General features: G+C 41.8%; 2 protein-coding genes across 4 annotated transcripts in view; one reads left to right on the top strand and one right to left on the bottom strand.

The window, feature by feature from the left end:
• The window catches only part of kdm7aa (lysine (K)-specific demethylase 7Aa), a 24500-nt gene extending 4489 nt beyond the window's left edge, over positions 1-20011 (top strand). Inside the window, exons 2-18 of one of the 3 annotated variants that reach the window (XM_053688458.1) lie at positions 6555-6640; positions 6725-6842; positions 7722-7882; positions 8784-8925; positions 9528-9714; positions 9823-9985; positions 11205-11292; positions 11422-11528; positions 11630-11721; positions 11889-11984; positions 12546-12815; positions 13013-13137; positions 13289-13449; positions 14309-14367; positions 14750-14850; positions 14969-15192; positions 15878-20011. In XM_053688458.1, coding sequence (XP_053544433.1) covers positions 6555-6640; positions 6725-6842; positions 7722-7882; positions 8784-8925; positions 9528-9714; positions 9823-9985; positions 11205-11292; positions 11422-11528; positions 11630-11721; positions 11889-11984; positions 12546-12815; positions 13013-13137; positions 13289-13449; positions 14309-14367; positions 14750-14850; positions 14969-15192; positions 15878-15966 — 2269 coding nt within the window. In that variant the 3' untranslated portion in view covers positions 15967-20011. Of the gene's footprint in view, positions 1-6554; positions 6641-6724; positions 6843-7721; positions 7883-8783; positions 8926-9527; positions 9715-9822; positions 9986-11204; positions 11293-11421; positions 11529-11629; positions 11722-11888; positions 11985-12545; positions 12816-13009; positions 13138-13288; positions 13450-14308; positions 14368-14749; positions 14851-14968; positions 15193-15877 lie in introns of all 3 variants that reach the window. The other 2 variants (XM_053688459.1, XM_053688457.1) reach the window with 2 other exon arrangements.
• Positions 20012-22205: 2194 nt separating this feature from the next.
• The window catches only part of ndufb2 (NADH:ubiquinone oxidoreductase subunit B2), a 3306-nt gene continuing 3011 nt past the window's right edge, over positions 22206-22500 (bottom strand). The window contains 2 exon segments of the mRNA NM_001201047.2: positions 22206-22379; positions 22482-22500. The exon segment at positions 22482-22500 is cut by the window's right edge and continues 88 nt beyond it. The gene's annotated coding sequence lies outside the window, so the exon portion shown is untranslated.

Raw genomic sequence — 22500 nt, 5'->3', positions numbered from 1 at the left:
TGAGGTCAGATGAGCTCTTGTTGCTCCTCGACGTTTCCGTTTCACAGTAAGAGCAATTAGAGTCGACCGAGGCAGATCTAACGGCAGAAATTTCACCAGGGCCACGTCACCTTTTAAAGTCGCAGCCGTTCTACTGCCAGTGTGTGTCTGTGAAGACTGCTGGATTTTTTTCACCAGTTAGCAATGGGTATGGCTGAAACACCTGAACTGTCCATTAGGAAGGGTGCACATACTTTTGGTCATAGTGTATATAGGAGTGTTTTTAATAGTATAAAACACATGGATGACTGTTCCATTAGTTATACATGTAAAGTTCACACTGCACACTATATACTGTACACTATACACTGCACACTATATATTACACACTGCACACTATATATTACACACTATATATTACACACTGCACACTATATACTACACACTGCACACTATATATTACACACTGCACACTATATACTACACACTGCACACTATATACTACACACTGCACACTATATATTACACACTGCACACTATATACTACACACTGCACACTATATATTACACACTGCACACTATATATTACACACTGCACACTATATATTACACACTGCACACTATAGACTACACACTGCACACTATATATTACACACTGCACACTATATACTACACACTGCACACTATATACTACACACTGCACACTATATATTACACACTGCACACTATATACTACACACTGCACACTATATATTACACACTGCACACTATATACTACACACTGCACACTATATATTACACACTGCACACTATATACTACACACTGCACACTATATATTACACACTGCACACTATATACTACACACTGCACACTATATATTACACACTGCACACTATATATTACACACTGCACACTATATACTACACACTGCACACTATATACTACACACTGCACACTATATATTACACACTGCACACTATATACTACACACTGCACACTATATACTACACACTGCACACTATATATTACACACTGCACACTATATACTACACACTGCACACTATATATTACACACTGCACACTATATATTACACACTGCACACTATAGACTACACACTGCACACTATATATTACACACTGCACACTATATATTACACACTGCACACTATATACTACACACTGCACACTATATATTACACACTGCACACTATAGACTACACACTGCACACTATATACTACACACTATATATTACACACTGCACACTATATATTACACACTATATACTACACACTGCACACTATATACTACACACTGCACACTATATATTACACACTATATACTACACACTGCACACTATATACTACACACTGCACACTATATATTACACACTGCACACTATATACTACACACTGCACACTATATATTACGCACTGCACACTATATACTACACACTGCACACTATATATTACACACTGCACACTATATACTACACACTGCACACTATATATTACACACTGCACACTATATATTACACACTGCACACTATATACTACACACTGCACACTATATACTACACACTGCACACTATATATTACACACTGCACACTATATACTACACACTGCACACTATATACTACACACTGCACACTATATATTACACACTGCACACTATATACTACACACTGCACACTATATATTACACACTGCACACTATATATTACACACTGCACACTATAGACTACACACTGCACACTATATATTACACACTGCACACTATATATTACACACTGCACACTATATACTACACACTGCACACTATATATTACACACTGCACACTATAGACTACACACTGCACACTATATACTACACACTATATATTACACACTGCACACTATATATTACACACTATATACTACACACTGCACACTATATACTACACACTGCACACTATATATTACACACTATATACTACACACTGCACACTATATATTACACACTGCACACTATATATTACACACTGCACACTATATATTACACACTGCACACTATATATTACACACTATATATTACACACTGCACACTATATATTACACACTATATATTACACACTGCACACTATATATTACACACTGCACACTATATATTACACACTATATATTACACACTATATATTACATACTGCACACTATATATTACACACTATATATTACACACTATATATTACATACTGCACACTATATATTACACACTATATATTACACACTGCACACTATATATTACACACTATATATTACACACTGCACACTATATTACACACTATATATTACACACTGCACACTATATATTACACACTATATATTACACACTGCACACTATATATTACACACTATATATTACACACTGCACACTATATTACACACTATATATTACACACTGCACACTATATATTACACACTATATATTACACACTATATATTACATACTGCACACTATATATTACACACTATATATTACACACTGCACACTATATATTACACACTATATATTACACACTGCACACTATATATTACACACTGCACACTATATATTACACACTGCACACTATATACTACACACTGCACACTATATATTACACACTATATATTACACACTATATATTACATACTGCACACTATATATTACACACTATATATTACACACTGCACACTATATATTACACACTGCACACTATATACTACACACTGCACACTATATATTACACACTATATATTACACACTATATATTACATACTGCACACTATATATTACACACTATATATTACACACTGCACACTATATATTACACACTATATATTACACACTGCACACTATATATTACACACTGCACACTATATATTACACACTGCACACTATATACTACACACTGCACACTATATATTACACACTGCACACTATATATTACACACTGCACACTATAGACTACACACTGCACACTATATACTACACACTGCACACTATATATTACACACTGCACACTATATATTACACACTGCACACTATATATTACACACTGCACACTATATACTACACACTGCACACTATATATTACACACTGCACACTATATATTACACACTGCACACTATATATTACACACTGCACACTATATACTACACACTGCACACTATAGACTACACACTGCACACTATAGACTACACACTGCACACTATAGACTACACACTGCACACTATATATTACACACTGCACACTATATATTACACACTGCACACTATATACTACACACTATATATTACACACTGCACACTATATATTACACACTATATACTACACACTGCACACTATATACTACACACTGCACACTATATATTACACACTATATACTACACACTGCACACTATATATTACACACTGCACACTATATATTACACACTGCACACTATATACTACACACTGCACACTATATATTACACACTATATATTACACACTGCACACTATATATTACACACTATATATTACACACTGCACACTATATATTACACACTGCACACTATATATTACACACTATATATTACACACTATATATTACATACTGCACACTATATATTACACACTGCACACTATATATTACACACTATATATTACACACTGCACACTATATTACACACTATATATTACACACTGCACACTATATATTACACACTATATATTACATACTGCACACTATATATTACACACTATATATTACACACTGCACACTATATATTACACACTATATATTACACACTGCACACTATATTACACACTATATATTACACACTGCACACTATATATTACACACTGCACACTATATATTACACACTATATATTACACACTGCACACTATATATTACACACTGCACACTATATATTACACACTGCACACTATATATTACACACTATATACTACACACTGCACACTATATATTACACACTGCACACTATATACTACACACTGCACACTATATATTACACACTATATATTACACACTGCACACTATATATTACACACTGCACACTATATATTACACACTGCACACTATATATTACACACTATATATTACACACTATATATTACATACTGCACACTATATATTACACTATATATTACACACTGCACACTATATATTACACACTATATATTACACACTGCACACTATATTACACACTATATATTACACACTGCACACTATATATTACACACTGCACACTATATATTACACACTATATATTACACACTGCACACTATATTGCACACTATATATTACACACTGCACACTATATATTACACACTGCACACTATATACTACACACTGCACACTATATATTACACACTATATATTACACACTGCACACTATATATTACACACTGCACACTATATATTACACACTGCACACTATATATTACACACTATATATTACACACTGCACACTATATATTACACACTGCACACTATATATTACACACTGCACACTATATATTACACACTATATACTACACACTGCACACTATATACTACACACTGCACACTATATACTACACACTGCACACTATATACTACACACTGCACACTATATATTACACACTGCACACTATATACTACACACTGCACACTATATATTACACACTATATATTACACACTGCACACTATATATTACACACTGCACACTATATATTACACACTGCACACTATATATTACACACTATATATTACACACTATATATTACATACTGCACACTATATATTACACTATATATTACACACTGCACACTATATATTACACACTATATATTACACACTGCACACTATATTACACACTATATATTACACACTGCACACTATATATTACACACTGCACACTATATATTACACACTATATATTACACACTGCACACTATATTGCACACTATATATTACACACTGCACACTATATATTACACACTGCACACTATATACTACACACTGCACACTATATATTACACACTATATATTACACACTGCACACTATATATTACACACTGCACACTATATATTACACACTGCACACTATATATTACACACTGCACACTATATACTGCACACTATATACTACACACTGCACACTATATACTACACACTATATATTACACACTGCACACTATATATTACACACTATATACTACACACTGCACACTATATACTACACACTGCACACTATATACTACACACTGCACACTATATACTACACACTGCACACTAGACTACACACTGCACACTATAGACTACACACTGCACACTATATACTACACACTGCACACTATATACTACACACTGCACACTATATATTACACACTGCACACTATAGACTACACACTGCACACTATATACTACACACTGCACACTATATATTACACACTGCACACTATATACTGCACACTATAGACTACACACTGCACACTATAGACTACACACTGCACACTATAGACTACACACTGCACACTATATATTACACACTGCACACTATATATTACACACTGCACACTATATTACACTATATACTACACACTGCACACTATATATTACACACTATACACTGCACCCTATACACTGCACACTATATATTACATACTGCACACTATACACTGCACACTATACACTGCACCCTATACACTGCACACTGCACACTATACACTGCACACTGCACACTATACACTGCACACTATACACTGCACACTATACACTGCACACTTTATACTGCACACTATATTACATACTGCACACTATACACTGCACACTATATATTACATACTGCGTACTACACACTTCACTGCATACTGCACGCTATATATTACGCAATGCACACACTACACACCACATACTGCACACTGCATACCGCACACCATCTACTGCATACTGTAAACTGCACACTGCGTTGCGCGTTTCCTTTTGTTTACGGTTTGGACTGATTCCTTATTTTGTTTTTGTTGCTTGGTTTATAGACTGGTTTCCATTTTTGTTTTGCTTTCTTTAAAAAAAAATATTTCTGATTTTCTTTATCAAATTTTAAAAACTAAATGATCTTCATTTTCAGATTTATTTTTAAAAATGGTCAGGACTAGTGTCCTTGTTTTGTTTAAGTTATTGGATTGTATTCAATTTATTTTTTTGCTATTATTTATTTTATTTTTTTATGGTTAGGACTAGTTTCCTGAATTATTTTACTTTCTATAATTTTTCATTTATTTTGTTTTATAAAATGATGTAGATTTGTTTCCTGAATAAATGAAAGGTGTTCGATGTGTTTATTGTTGTTGTTGTTGTTATTACACTTAAGGCTGGTGAGACAAGTTTGTGCTCTTTTCAGGAGGTGTATTTAGTTTGTGTGTGTGTGTGTGTGTGTGTGTGTGTGTGTGTGTGTGTGCGTGTACAGGAATGTTGGTGTCAATAAATCCTGTCAGAACAAAGCCAGCTAATCAGATGTGCTGCCTTAAGCAGCTCTGGAATGTAACGTGTGTGTGTGTGTGTGTGTGTTAGCTGTGTGCAGGTGGAGGAGCATCATGCTGCTGATATCGACGTCTATCACTGTCCTAACTGTCATCCCATCCACGGACCCTCCCTCAGTAAGTGTGTGTGTGTGTGTGTGTGTGTGTGTGTGTGTGTGTGTTTCCCATCAGTAGTGTAAATGTTATCGGTGTGTGTTTCAGTGAAGAAGAGGAACAACTGGCACAGACATGACTACACAGAGAAGGATGATGGGAGGCGGCCGGTTCAGGCTGGAACAGCTGTCTTCATTCAGCAGCTGCAGGCCAGGAGCTTCCCCAGGTAATAACACCTGTAATAAACTCTTCATAATCACTTACATAATCTCTAGAGTGTGTGTGTGTGTGTGTTATGTGTATTGGTTGGGTGGGTGTTTACATGTCCGTTGGCTACACGTATTTTTTTTATATGCGCTCACCGTCCACTTTATTAGGAACACCTGCACGTTTATGCGGTTAGCCAATCGGCCAATCGTGTGGCAGCAGCACAATGCATAAAATCATGCAGATTCAAGTCAAGAGCTTCAGTTCATGTTCACGTCAAACATCAGAATAAGGGGAAAAGTCTGATCTCTGCGACTTTAACCGTGACATGGGTGTTGGTGCCAGATGTGCCGGTTTGAGTATTTCACAAACTGCTGATCATCCGGGATTTTCACACGCAACAGTCTGTGGAGTTTACACAGAGCGCTACAAAAAACATGGCGTGAGCGACAGTTCTGTGAGTGGAAATGGCGTGTTGATAAGAGGAGTCAGAGGCAAAATGGCCAGACTGGTCTGAGCTACCATACAGTAACTCAAATAATCACTGTTTACACCGGCGGTGAGCAGAAAAGCATCTCAACAGCTGAAGATTCGAAGGAAAGAAATCACCTGGGATTTTTTTCCAGTCTGTGTCCATGATGGCATCAGGTCCCGGTTCCTGGCTGACAGGAGTGGACCGTGCACCTCAAGGTTTGGTGTTTTGTGTGTTCTGAGATGCTTTTCTGCTCACCGCAGGTGTAAAGAGTGATTACATGAGTTTCTGTAGACTTCCTGTCAGCTCAGACCAGCATGGCCATACTCCTGGACCTGTATGGCTGCATACGTGTCTATTAATAGGATGTTTGCTAATGGTGTGTGTGTGGTATAAAGTTGTAATTGCTTGTTTGTCCCTGTGCAGTGCCGAGGAGATCGTGGTGCGGATGCAGGGAGGTCATGTGACACGGCATTACCTGGAGACCGAGGGGTTCGATTACCCCATCATAGTGCAGGACATGGAGGGCCTGGGGCTCAGACTGCCCCCACCCTCCTTCTCCGTCAGAGACGTCCAGCACTACGTCGGTGTGTGTGTGTGTGTGTGTTTTTCACGCTTTCCTTTCAAAACATTAAAAGGGCAACAGAAACACAGCTTTATCATGTGAGTTAGACCAAATGGGACCCCATGGGGGAATCGGGTGGTGTGTGTGTGTGTGTGTGTGTGTGTGTGTGTGTGTGTGTGTGTGTTGAGCTCCTGCAGCTGTGCTGTCTGTCTCCTTAGGTACAGACCCTGAATCTGTTAGAGCGCTTCAGTCTCTCTCACACACACACCAGCTTCAAACCACAGGATCACATTAATGGGAACAGGTGGTGTGTGTGTGTGTGTGTGTGTGTGTGTGTGTGTGTGTGTGTGTGTGTGTGTGTGTGTGTGTGAGCCCACTAAGTGCAGATCAGATTACAATCTTGAGTAGAAAGAATTGACCAGACACTCTACTCATTTACCCCCTGTTCATTTTTTCTCTCTCTCACACACACACACACACACATCAAATGGAAATAGTAACCTAGCAGCACTTCTTACCTATAAATGTGCATTAGACAAAATTAGTCTGTTTTTTTTTTTCTCCCCAAGATCAAGTCTATAACAGTTAGGTGCGTTTGACATTTAAATGAGCCCTGCCCACTTTCACTAAGCTCCGCCCCCAGTATCTCTAGCACCTTGTATAGCGTCTGTAAGTTCTACATATCTTCCAGGTAATTTGCACAAATAAGGAATAAAAATAACCCCGACTCTGACACATTTCAATTCCTAAGAGTCATACTGTATATACAAGATAAACGTGGAGGCGTCCACGGTTGTGTTCGTTTTTTTTTCCCCTCCAAAACGACGTAATACCAGACGTAATACCGTTTCCGAGAAAAGTGGAACGCAGCACGATTTAAAGGTTTAGTAAATACAGCTGAAGTAGATCCTTCCTGTACGCAGGTGGGGATAAAGTGATCGACGTGATCGACGTGGCCAGGCAAGCGGACAGCAAGATGAAGCTGAGGGAGTTTGTGAAGTATTATTACCAACCTGTACGTCCCAAAGTGCTCAACCTCATCAGCCTGGAGTTCTCCGATACCAAGTGGGTGTCCAGAACACACACACACACACACACACACAATTACTTAAATCCATTAAATCCACGTACTCTATAACTCTATAGCAGTTATACCGTCTCCGTACCATCCTCTGTACACCTCCACCAAGTTCTATTAATATGCAAATTATGCAAAAATATGCATGTTCTCCAGCCAGTTAGCTCACACTAGTCTCGATTAACATCCCTCACGTTGTCACGCTGCGTTAACCTGTTAAAACGTAGCGTTACCGTGACAACTCCTGTCCATCACCGACACGTCAAGCTGCGCAGCTTTTTTTTAGCGACGTCACGAACTGCGCTCGTGCGTAGCTCCGCCCCCGAATCAGTTGTACACGCTGAGACAGAAACATGACTTTTGTGCCATGGTTCTAGTGTCCGAGTGTAGTGTTACCATGACACCTATTGTAAAACGCTAACGTCAGCGGAGTGGCTAAAAGGCGGTCGGTTGTACCAACTTCGACGTCCTCGAAGATCAAGCACGACTGGCTCAAAGCTATTGGCGATGTCGTAATGTGTAGCTCCGCCCCTGAATCGGTTTTATACACCGGTCCGGGAGTGGATTAAAATGCCGTGTGTGTGCGTAGGATGGCTGAGCTGGTGGACGTGCCGGACATCGCACGTGAGATGTCGTGGGTAGAGAAGTACTGGCCTGACGACTCCATCTTCCCCAAGCCGTTTGTGCAGAAGTACTGCCTGATGGGGGTGAAGAACAGCTACACCGACTTCCACATCGACTTCGGAGGAACCTCCGTGTGGTACCATGTCCTCTGGGTAACTCGCGCTACACCCTAACCCCCCCACCCCCACCCAGCACCCTATTTTGCGTGTTTTGGTAATGAGTGTCGTATAGGATACCCATAATGCACTGTGCGCTCTTAGGGAGAGAAGATATTCTACCTGATCGAGCCGACCAAGACCAACCTCGCGCTGTACGAGTCGTGGAGCTCGTCGGCCAATCAGAGCGAAGTGTTCTTCGGAGAGAAAGTGGAGAAGTGCTACAAGTGTGTAGTGCAGCAGGGCACCACCGTCCTGCTCCCTACAGGTCAGACTTCACATAATTACACACCGTCTTCCACAGGAGCGCGACAATATATCCGTACCTCGACAGAGTTACACGCCTATACCCATACACGCTACTGCTTAAACCCCGCCTACTTTCTCCCTCCGTCCCTCCGTCAACAAAAAAACGCATTGGGCTTCCTTTCCAGGAAGTCGATGCGGCAAAACATTCAAACTCTGCGTTCGTTTGCTCCGAAATAAAACCATCCAGCGTGACAGGTGTGGAGTTTTGGAGCGGCTGAACAAAAATAGTGAAACACCTGGATGTTAAACACGATCTCGTTATAAACTAAACGATCCGACGTTTCGCTCGTCTGATTAGACGTCACGCCGAAACCGTTACTACACTCACTGCGGTCAGTCTGCACGTTACCGTGGCAACACGCGACACACTTTCCGGCCGCGGCTTCTTCGCGATGTCGTTCAAGTATTAAGAGGAAGTTACTTTTCCGGAGAAATTCAGAAATGTGTGTTTTTATTTCACGATGGAAAGAAAGCCGAATTTATTATGCGGTGTTCGAGGCTTTTTTTTTTTTTTTTTTTTGTATTGCTCGCTTACACACTGATGTTTCTGACTGTGTGTAAGAATTTACATGTCTGCAGTGGGCCTATTTATTCTCTAATCTCAGCTCTTTATTCTTATTTAATCTCCAGTTGGAAATAACAAGCGGAGTGCTTTTGTTTTAAAAAAAAAAAAAAAAAAAAAAAAAGGAAAAAAAAAAAAAAGTAAAGCACGCACAACAAGGCGAAAATAACTTCAAGACCTGATAAGCTGCCAGGAAAAAGGTGACTCTGGTTTCTGTCACAATAAACACCCCCCTCCTCCCCCCAGTGTTTAACCACCGTGTCTGCACTCAGAGCCTCAACACACTACTTACTTCTTAACATCTTTGTAGGATTATAAAAGTTAATACTTCTGTTTAACACTGACGTGACGTCCACACACACTTTAATCTTTAATCTCATGTCAAGTTTTTAAGCGCTCCTTGTCTAGTTCATCTCCGTTCGAGTGATGCTCGTTAGACCAACACTGCTGTAAATGTCAGGAGTGCAGCTTACCCAGAATGCACTGCTGTAAAGACTCGTCCGAGTGTTATGGGGAAATCGACGAGGGTGATAACGGAACGGAGCGGGTTGATTTTATCTGACTCTGTGTGTGTGTGTGTGTGTGTGTGTGTGTGTGTGTGTGCTGCCCCCTTCAGGTTGGATCCACGCAGTTCTCACTTCTCAGGACTGCATGGCCTTCGGAGGAAACTTCTTACACGACCTAAACATCGGCATGCAGCTCAAGTAATTCCCCCCCCCCCCACCCGATCTTTCCTTTCGCTCTGTTTAAAAATAATAATAATTTCACTTCCGGTGCAGGACACGTTTGTTGGGGGGAAAAATACAAAACCGTGATCTGTTGGTTGTGTTCAGGTGTTATGAGATGGAGCGGAGACTGAAAACTCCAGATCTGTTTAAGTTTCCGTATTTCCAGGCCATTAGCTGGTACGTGGCCAAGAACCTGCTGAAGACGCTGAAAGGTGAGAGGCGGAGAATAATCTTTCAGATCTTTAGTTCGTGCGACATGATGAATCGAATCTAAAGCGCGAGCAGCCTTGTAAAACCCAGTTTGTGTCGTCAGAGCTGCGAGAGGAGAAGAGTCAGCCTCAGGAGTATCTGGTAGAAGGAGTGAAAGCTTTAATCTCTGCCCTGAAGACGTGGCTGAGGAGGGAGGTAAAAACCCCTCGTGTAGATATTATTTTTATGTCTATAATTGGTACAGACGTTCTGGTTTTGGTTAAACAGGAAGTGTTTTCTAGTCTATAACACCTGAACTCGTGCACTGAAGAACCCAAACCGAGTGTGTAAACTCTTTCCTCTGGATCTCCGTGTGTTTCTAGTTAACGGCTCCGAACAGCGAGGTTCCGGATCACATCCGGCCGAGCCGCCTGATCAAGGAGCTGAGCAGGGAGATCCGTCACCTGGAGGTGCAGGAGGTACGGCACACCTGAGATAATGCACATTCCTATCGTGTGTGTGTGTATGGGTGACTAGGAACAGGAAATTGTTCAACCATGACTTCCTGTTTCACAGTGGTATAAATGAGGTAACACACAGGCCAAATTCCCTCAGTCAGTCATAACAATGGGTAGGAGCGAGGAATATAGCTGTGATGTGCAGCAAAAGGTTGTTGAGCTTCTGGTAAACCAGTGCTGTGTTTGATATCCATGAGAGCAGAGTATTTTATGTGAATTTTTTATTTTTTTAACAAAAGATCAAAAGGTTAAACAGTAAAGGTTTTTCACAGCCTTCTTTGATCATATTTACGCAGGGTGCCAATATTAGTGGAGAGCTCTGTGTGTGTAAATGGAAATAATAAACGACATCACACAGTTAAAAATCTGAGCATCACACTCACACGGGTAGGGGGCGTGTCCTCACGTTTGGAGGCGGAGTTATAGGTTCGACACGATTCCGACGGTGGTAAATTAAGACTGGAATATATTATTGAATATAGTTTGGATAATCGTTCGAATCGGATTTGTTTGGCTCCACAGGAGGATCCGAGTAAAGCGGTGAAATCTCAGGGAAGCGCAGAAAGCCCGTCCGCCCGTTCCTCACTCGAGAGACGCCGCCAGGCACGACAAATCGCTCGACAACTCGGAGACCGTCGTCACCACCACCACCACCACCACCATCATCATCATCATCATAATCATCTTCATGTTCAACATCATCACGAGCCCAAACTCCGATCAAACCTGGACATCCTGGAGCTGCACACTCGGGAAGTGCTGAAGAGGCTGGAGGTCGGCCCTCTGGAGGAGGTGAGATCACGTCAAAAACGTTACAGACATGTTATGTAACACACGCGCGTGCACACACACACTGAAATAAAATCAGTAATTTTCCAGGATAGACAATGATTCACTTCCGGTTCTAATCAAACACCTCTGATGTTCATGACCAAGTCAGTTATTAGACGAGGTCTTTTACACTATTCGTCACTTTCACATCTCAGCAGGACTCCCACGTGAGCTCCAAGGTGAACAGGAAGTTCAAGAAAGTTGTCCAGCCGTCTGCCGTAACCATTGAGGGTAACCATGACAACGCACTGCGGCTGGTGCTGTGTAACGGCAGAATCACATGGTACGGATTTAATACCCCGTCATGACGTTATCTCCTAATATGATTAAATAACCTGTATAATAAGGGGTGTGTGTGTGTGTGTGTGTGTGTGTGTGTGTGTGTGTGTGTGTGTGTGTGTGTGTGTGTGTGTGTGTGTGTGTTTTGCTCATAGTGAGAGGCTGTGTCTTGGGAACAGAGCTCTGAAAGCTGAGATGGACGAGACATCGCCATGCCAACAGCACCACGTTAGACCAGAAAAGCCATCGTCATGCCAACAAGAGAAAGCGAAGGTGGAGGCGGGGTTACAGTGTGTGGCTCAGGTCACTCATCATGGTGAGTCACTTTGTCTCCCTCATGCTACCTCATTTCATCCTGAACACTGAAGATCCTGATCTTATCCAGGTTGAAATTTTCCAGAAGGTTCCTTTTTTATGGGCTTCGTGTGAACACTTTAGATGTATTAGTATTTTAAATATATTAACCACTAAACACCATCAAACCATCAGACACTGAAGTCCATGTTCATCATCAGACACCGACATTCGTCTTCAGACAGTGACATCCACTATCCACCATCAGACACCCGACATTCGTCATCAGACACCGACATCCACTATCCAGCATCAGACACCGACATTCGTCATCAGACACTGAAGTCCATGTTCATCATCAGACACCGACATTCGTCATCAGACAGTGACATCCACTATCCACCATCAGACACCGACATTCGTCATCAGACACCGACATTCGTCATCAGACACCGACATTCGTCATCAGACACCGACATTCGTCATCAGACACCGACATTCGTCATCAGACAGTGACATCCACTATCCACCATCAGACACTGACATTCACCATCAGACACCGACATCCACTATCCAGCATCAGACACCGACATCCACTATCCAGCATCAGACACCGACATTCGTCATCAGACAGTGACATCCACTATCCAGCATCAGACACCAACATTCGTCATCAGACAGTGACATCCACTATCCAGCATCAGACACCGACATTCGTCATCAGACAGTGACATCCACTATCCAGCATCAGACACCGACATTCACCATCAGACACTGTACGACAGTAGCTGTAAATACATGTAAAGAGCACAGTGCGTGTTGTAGCAGTTTTATCGGAGAGGGCTTTTGTTCTGGTTTGATTGGGGTTGTTGTGTGAACAGAACTCAGGATCAAGCTGACGAACCTCTCAGGGTTGCAGAAGGAAGAGGAGGAAGAAGAGGTCAGTTACATAAACAAGACTTTACAATGGCTTGTCTAATTTCTTCAGAGTTATTAAAATAAAGGGTCTCTCTCTCTCTCCCTCTCTCTCTGTGTCTCCCTCTCTCTCTCCCTCTTTCTCTCCCTCTCTCTGTGTCTCCCTCTCTCTCCCTCTCTCGGTCTCTCTCTCTCTCTCTCTCTCCCTCTTTCTCTCCCTCTCTCTGTGTCTCCCTCTTTCTCTCCCTCTCTCTGTGTCTCCCTCTCTCTCTCCCTCTCTCGGTCTCTCTCTCTCTCTCTCTCTCTCTCTCCCCCTCTCTCTCTCTCTCTCTCTCTCTCCCCCTCTCTCTCTCTCTCTCTCTCTCTCTCTCTCTCTCTCTCTCTCTCTCTCTCTCTCTCTCTCTCAGCAGAAGGATAGTTCAGATTCAGGGAGCTCTGGGGATGAAGAGGAGTGTGAGATGCCTAAGATGAGAATCTCAGGGAGTCAACATCTCAAACCACTTAAAAGGTACACACACACACACACACACACACACACACACACACACACACACACACACGTGTATATATTCTGTCTTCGTTTAGTGAGCTAACTGTAAGTAATAAATGCTCTGGTGTGTGCACAGGGAGCGTCCTTGCTCCCCCAGCAGGGTACCAGAGGGGGGCGCTGTGCCTCAGGAGACGTGGTGGAGTAGCAGTAGCAGTTCCAGTAGCAGTGCAGTGTGTGTCAGCAGTAACCCGAGTTCAGTAGAGGAGTGTTTATACAGTGACGGTTCACTCTCTCCTGCACTCCATCCATCAAAACGACACACGCACAGCTCCAGCCCCATCAGCAACCAGGCCACTAAAGGTGTGTGTGTGTGTGTGTGTGTGAGAGATCTTGGCTTCTGATTGGTTAGAAGGTGTTGATTTTGATAATAATTCAAATCACAGGTTTATATTAACACGCTCGTTCGATACTTCATCGTTTCTATAGTAACAGCTACGTCACTTATACGGAGGACGATTTGCATAATCTAAGACTAACAATAAACCAACCTTAAAAAAGCACGGATAACGTTTACGGAAGGAGTCTCCAGCGTCAGCCGTCCTACATGCTATTATTAAACTATTCTAAACGTGTTCATGGCGTAGTTATAAACTCTAAACACGGAAAATCGGTTCATGGCAAGTGGTGCTTCCGTTAAAGGAGCAGTGTGTAATGTCTAACGCCCTCTGCTGGCTGGGATTTAAACTGCAATCAAAGTGCACACCAATGCACAGGTTTTCTCCATCGAGACTGTTTTATACGAGTCACGTTTAATGGAAAGGGGTGGAGTCGAGACGCTTTGATCTACTTCATCTGATTTATGGGCCAGAAACCTGTGAAAACGGAATCCTGAAATTGAAAAACGTAGTGAGATCTCCATCCGTCTTTAGAAACGTTAGAAACGTACATACTGCACCTTTAAGTGTCCAGATGGAATTTTTTGCTATATCGCTTACCGTTACTCTAATCTAATTTGGAGTAAAACTCGATTTGTGGTGTTTTTCAGGAAAACGTCCGAAGAAAGGCGACGCGACGTCCAAGCAGAGGCTGGGCAAGCTGATGAAGATGAGCACACACACTCGACTGCTGTTATAACATGACAGCGACTCTCACACACACACACACACACCTCTCACTACCTAACACACACACACACACACACACACACGTATATAACTCGTACCTTGCATGTTTAAGCTCCAAGGTATGTAAGAATGGCACTAGCACGCTGATGCTGCACGGCGGATAATTCACAGCACACATGCTCTGGGAAACTGAGTGATTCTTTACTTAATAGATAAAGAATTTTTTTTTTAAAAAAACAAAACAAAAAGTGCAGGGAAATCTGTGATGGAAGTAGCCAAATGTTTATGGAAGTGTGTTTGTTTGTTTGTTTTAAGTAGACAGCTTCTGCACGTGCGGTGTTCCAATAACACCGCTAACACGCCCTTGTTCACCGTGAAACATGGTCCGAGTCTTAAAGTCGCCCGGTCGTCTCTAAACGTTAATCCCATCCGACGTCGAAAATACGGAATTGAACAAGTTCACGTACTCGATTATACGAATTATTACACAGAAATCTTACGAGATAACGTTTTACCGCTGAAGCCGCCGCCATTTCGAGCGCTTCCGCATGACTCCGCGGCGGTCGCGTGGAACAAATCGGAGCGCTCTGGGGAAAATCCCTCGTTCACGAGCGGTAATTACGATTTCTACGAGGACGTGAACGCTTTTTACAAGTCGTGATCACGCCGTGACCGCAGCTGTATCCCGATAATAATCGATGAGATTTTCAGAACGGAGTGTTCGGGGTTGAACTTGAATCCACGTCGGTCACTAGCGTAGCTAAGATTTTGACTTAGCTAGCTAAATCGGTTAACTAGATAGCTGTTATTTTGTCAGAGTCCTCAACCGTGCGGTTGAAGGGAGAATTTTTGCTTTCCCGAGTTAACGCTGCGAAACTCGAACGCATATCGGTTTCATTTGATCGATGTGTGTTAAATCTCGCTAGCGCTTAAACTAGCAACAACAGGATCGATTACGAACGGACTTCACCCGCAGCCAGATTTCTGCAGATTTGACAGGGTTTCTGTATGAATTAGCGTTTGGGAGCGGGCGACGCCTCCCGGGTACGGCTCGGCGCGATGGCGGTCCTGTGAGCGCGTTCGGGTGTGGCGCGACTGCGACGCAGTGATTGAAGTGAAACGCAGCGAAACGGGAAATTACACTCGGTTCGGACCAGCGTCAGTGTTTCATTTTTCATTTACAGCGCAAACCGCTCTGTCCTGGAAGTGAACAAGGGCGTGTCGGAGACGGGATTGGAACCCAGCCGGAGTGTTTTATCCAGCCAGCCAATCACAGAGCTCTGAATCTACATTTTGTATATTTGCAGTCGGCTTTTCTTTCCCTCTCCTACCTCCACATGTAACCTGTAGCAGAAGTGTGTGTGTGTGTGTGTGTGTGTGTGTGTGTGTGTGTGTGTGTGTGTGTGAGATGTTTCTTGGGCAGCTTTTGTACGTTTATTTCTGTAAGAAATCTGATTATAGCGCCTCATTTCTCTAGTTTCAACGTTGATCACTACCTTCTTCCTGTTCGGCTGTGGCTTAAACCCCGAGGTGTGATGGGAACGGTGCTCGGTGTAGTTCAGGGTCATTTATAATCCGTGTGAAAGTTTTTAAACGGTGCTGAAAGCAATAATTGTACAGTGTTTGATTAGTTAGTTGGTTGGTTGATATTTTTTTTAAAAACATATATATATATTTAAACAGGCGAGCTCTGTAGTCATGGACTATTCCCATCGTTTAAAACGGACGTGTATTTTATTCTGTCAGTTATTTCGTGGTGAGCGATGCACTGGAGGAAATCCGTAGCAAAATTACAAGCGTTAAATTGTCGTTCGCGGGCGTTTCCCAGATCGGTGTGGCGCGCTCCGGTGGTCGGGTTTCGATCGAAACGGATATACGTGGTTAAGAGGAAAAACGCGTTTTTAAAAAGGATCTAAACTTTAGCTAGGTTCAACGTTAGCCAGCTAAGCTAGTTCACTAGATCGCAAGCAGTGGTCCTGATTTTCTTCGACATGTCTCGCAGGTTACAGACAAAAACGAAGAAGGGAACGTGTTTTAGTAACTCGTTTCGTCAACTCAGGAATCGGTTAAATCTCGCTAAATTGTATTTATATCCTAGCATTAAAACCAGCAAGTATCATCCGTGAACTGAGAACGAACTACGAGACACGTCTGCTTCGCCTAAAATGTCGCGTAGTGGACGTTTCTCAATTCTTAAACGTGATTGGTTAGAACCTATACCAGGTTGTTTTTGTTTTTGTTTTTTTTTTTGGGGGGGGGGGGGGTTGTAGCTACTCCATGAGCCTCGTCTAGCTAACTCGCGCAAGTTGTTTTGACGGTGAAGTTTGATAGTGTTACAAACGAGTGTTGGGGCTCGTATAAAATTTGACCATATATAATAAATAAATAAATAAATGATGCCTCGGCGTACTAACGAATAATAAACACGGTTCCTGAGCAGGTTTCGTTTTACAACAGCATTAATGAACGGGAATTTTTATTTATTCATTTTAAATCGGGGTTTTATGAGCGAATGAAGCAACAGCGAGAACTTTTATACCGTGATGACTTCCTGCTTCGGACGAGTTTTGTGTGAGATTTGGGAAACGCCCACTTGTTTTATTCTTCCATCAAATTTACATAATAAATCTGTGACCCAGTCGTATGTACTTTAAATATATATAAATAAAACCCCCAGTTTAAATAAAGAATGAGGAAATGAAGCACAATGTTTTTGCGACACTGGTGTTGATGAAAGCTGATGATATTTGCCTTTGGGATGATGTGAGCGTGTTTAAAGCTCAGGGAGAAACGACGACGTGTTCATCCTGCTTCACTTTTGCGCGCGCGTGTGTTTTTGTGAAACGTGTAAAACGTCTTTATTGGCTGTTAACTTATTAATTTCTAAGCGATGAGGAACGACCTGTGCTTCCTGCTCCCGGCTGTCGGTTTTGTTTATTATTTCTTTCACATACATTTTCTGTAAATATCTGAATTGAATATTATGTTTGCTTTTGTTTTTGTAATTGAACGATGACGATGATGATGATGATGATGATGATGATTCATTTGTAATAGATTTTGTAGTAACGACGGGTTTTCTCACGTGACGAAAGAAATAAAGGAAAAAGAGCCACTCGAAAAGAACTGTGTACGAACGAAGTGTCGTTTGTGAACGAGTCGACTCTTTGAACCGAATCGTTCTTAGGTGAACGTTGAGTCGACTCACCTGTTTAAAGAGAAGTGATGTACTCTTGTTGTTAATTCATCAGTTCTGTGTTTTTGTTTGTGATGCGAGGTGACCGACGTACACAAGTGAATCTTCACAAGCGTCATCTGAGAACGATTCAGTCAGTCCGAGTGAAAATAATAATCTTCTGAGATATAAACGTCGTATCAAGTGTTTAAAGGTTTTAACAGAATCTTTAATGAAGGTTAAATAAATACAGCAGCATCATGACACTCACTATATCAGAGAGACGATAACATGACGCCGTTTTTTACGTTTATTACTGGCCCAAGCACCGCCGGTGTGTAGAGACGAGTTCAACGCCCCCTATGCCATCGATTAAGCCTCACAAAAGTTATCAGAATATTTTTAAATATTCCAAACGGTTTGTCTGTAATGTGCCAACGAGTCCGCCAAACAGGAAGTGAGGAACTTTCATACGCATCTGCTGGACCATGACCTGAGGCTGTGCAACAAATACCGTGACTGCACCACCTACTGGTCAAAAGTTATAACGTTTGCATCTAACCGCTGTTTTCGTCTTCACTAAATTCGTCTCCCATCATCTTCAGTCCTGTTATCAAGTTATCAAAGGAATACTGATATTCAAAACCGCTCTCCCATAACGGACTGGCAAGTGCGTGAAACTACAACTCGCTCTTGAATCTCTTCGCCGAGAGTTACGGCTCCGTGCCTGATTAACCACTGGCGCACATCCGGATGTGTGACTCGGTGAGTCTGGGTGCTTGGCCCCTGAAAATGCTGCTTGCAGCTTTAAAGGGGTCATGACATGTTTTTATTTTATTATCTTCCCTGAGATGTAATTATTATATTAGAAGTTTGTGCAAAGGTGTGTAAAATGTACAAAGGTGAGTGATTCATGACCTTTTCCCCACCCCGTCTCTAACCCTCTGACTGAACGATCGGGTTTTTGTGTCCTATACCTTTTAAGACTTCAACGTAACCACACACTGCTATGATTGGCTAACGTCTTTGCCTATGAATTAATTAACGCCCCCTGTCATAACGCGCTCGGAACTGTTTCAGCGACTGAGCGCCAGTGGGCGGGGCCAACAGTGCGATGATGTAAAAGTATTAACGTTGACGTTTTGTATGCAAACGCATTCACCCGTTTGACGTCACAAATCCCGCCACATCCGAACGAGACGTTTTTGGAGCTCGGTTAAATACAGGCGTGTCTCAAATTATTAGAATATTGTGGAAAAGTTTGTTTTTTTTCCCCCGTAATTTAATTTAAAAAGTAGAACGTTTCATATTCTGGATTGATTACACATGAAGTGAAACTTCTCAAGCCTGTTTTTATTTTATTCTCGATGACGACTTACAGAAATCAAACATCCAGTATCTCAAAAATATTAGAATAAAGAACTTATAATACAAAAATGTGGACCTTGTGAAAAGTATGTTAATTTATTAACTTAATACTCGGGCGGGGTTTTAATCCTTTTGCGTGAATGACTGCGTCGGTGCGGCGTGGCGTGGAGGCGATCAGCGTGTGGCGCTGCTGAGGTGATCTGGAAGCCCAGGTCGCTTTGATAGCGGTCTTCAGCTCGTCTGTATCGTCGGGTCTGGTGTCTCTCGTAGATTCTCTATGGGGTTCGGGTCAGGCGAGTCGGCCGGACGATCGAGCACAGTAACACCACGGTCAGTAAAGCAGTTACTAGAAGTTTTGGCACTGTGTGCAGGTGCCGAGTCCTGCTGGAAAAGGAAATCAGCGTGTCCATGAAGCTCTCTAAAATCTCCTGCTAGACGCTGCATCGACTCTCGACTCGAGAAAACACACTGGACCGACACCAGCAGATGACCTGGCAACCCAAATCATCACCGACTGTGGAAACTTCACACTGGACTTCAAGCAGCTCGGATTCTGTTCCTCTCCGCTCGTCCTCCAGACTCCGGAACCTTGATTTCCAAATGAAACGCAGCGTTTACTTTCATCTTCCCCGTGATTGTGTGTGTTCTGACCCAGACTGAGAGATTAAAGCCTCAGGAAACCTTCGCAGGTGTTTTGAGTTAATGATCTGATTAGAGTCTTCCCAGGTCGACATTTCTGTATTATAAATTCTTTATTCGAATATTTTGAGATGCTGGAGTTTCGAATTCCGTGAGCTGTAAGCCGTAATCATCGAGATTAAAATAAAAACAGGCTCGTGATATTTCACTTTATGTGTAATCAATCTAGAATATGTTAAACGTTCCACTTTTTAAATTAAAATTACAGTTAAAAATTAAACATTTTTTGAGACGCACCAGTCAACGCCTAACCTTTTATCATGCCGGATATTATATTCAACTTGGATAAGTAACTAGCTAACAAATATACATCGCCTGCCAGGTGTTCCATTATCGACATAAACGTAACCATGGAAAAAAGTTCTAAATAAAATCTATAGGATATATATGACATGAAATATCCTGGTAAACTGTGCAAACTTAACAGATGCCTAATGTTCAAAATAATACCGTTATCTATAATACACTCGCATCTTAAGTTCTTTGCGACGCACCTGTGAAAGCTCTTTTTGCACCGAGGACCACGTGTTAAGCTGTGAAACTTACGGGACGTTTTAATGGTACGACGACCTCGTACGTGTCAAAAGATCGAGGAAAATGTGATTGTCATGACCGCTTTAATTTAAATAGACTTTATACTCCATGTGAAGTCTGTTACTTCTAATCAGAAGATTAGATTCGACTCGTGGCTGGATTTTGAAACACAAAAACTGCGTGTTCACGTCATACACACTCGAAGCGTTCTGGGAAAGCATGGGGCGCCAAAACTTTTGCTTACAGGACAGAAAGGGAGTTTAGAAACGAAAGCCGCAGGCCACGTTTCATCATAAACGACAAAGTAAGAAATCTGATGCTTACTGTTGCTTGGTTACACCAGCAGTCATGTGACACCAAAAAAAAAGTGCCCTAAGAACGGCAAAGTGGTGCATGATGGGATTTCTGTACACGGCGCGTTTCGGGGTAAACAGTTTGATGAAAGGAAAAAAGTCCAGAGGAGAAGCGACGCGTCAGAGTTCTGTTTCATTTTATTTTTAAATAAACGTGTACGGAAATTAAATCAGACTCAACGAGTCTCTGTACAGCAGGAAGTCAGGACCAGGTTTAATACCGGTGCGGGTTCCATGCAGACCTCAACACACACACACACACACACACTCTCTCTCACACACTCCGCTCAGCACCTGGAGAGAAAATAAACAAGAAGAAAAGAGAGAGAAAATGTTTAGACTCATCTACAGCGCTGTATACAACTTTTACACACACACACACACACACTCACTCACTGGTGTATCTGATGATGAT

Source organism: Ictalurus punctatus, chromosome 19 (genome assembly GCF_001660625.3).
Source record: "Ictalurus punctatus breed USDA103 chromosome 19, Coco_2.0, whole genome shotgun sequence".
Classification (NCBI taxonomy): domain Eukaryota; kingdom Metazoa; phylum Chordata; class Actinopteri; order Siluriformes; family Ictaluridae; genus Ictalurus; species Ictalurus punctatus.
Note: the sequence above shows the minus strand (reverse complement) of the source record. Positions and strands in the feature narration are given on the sequence as shown.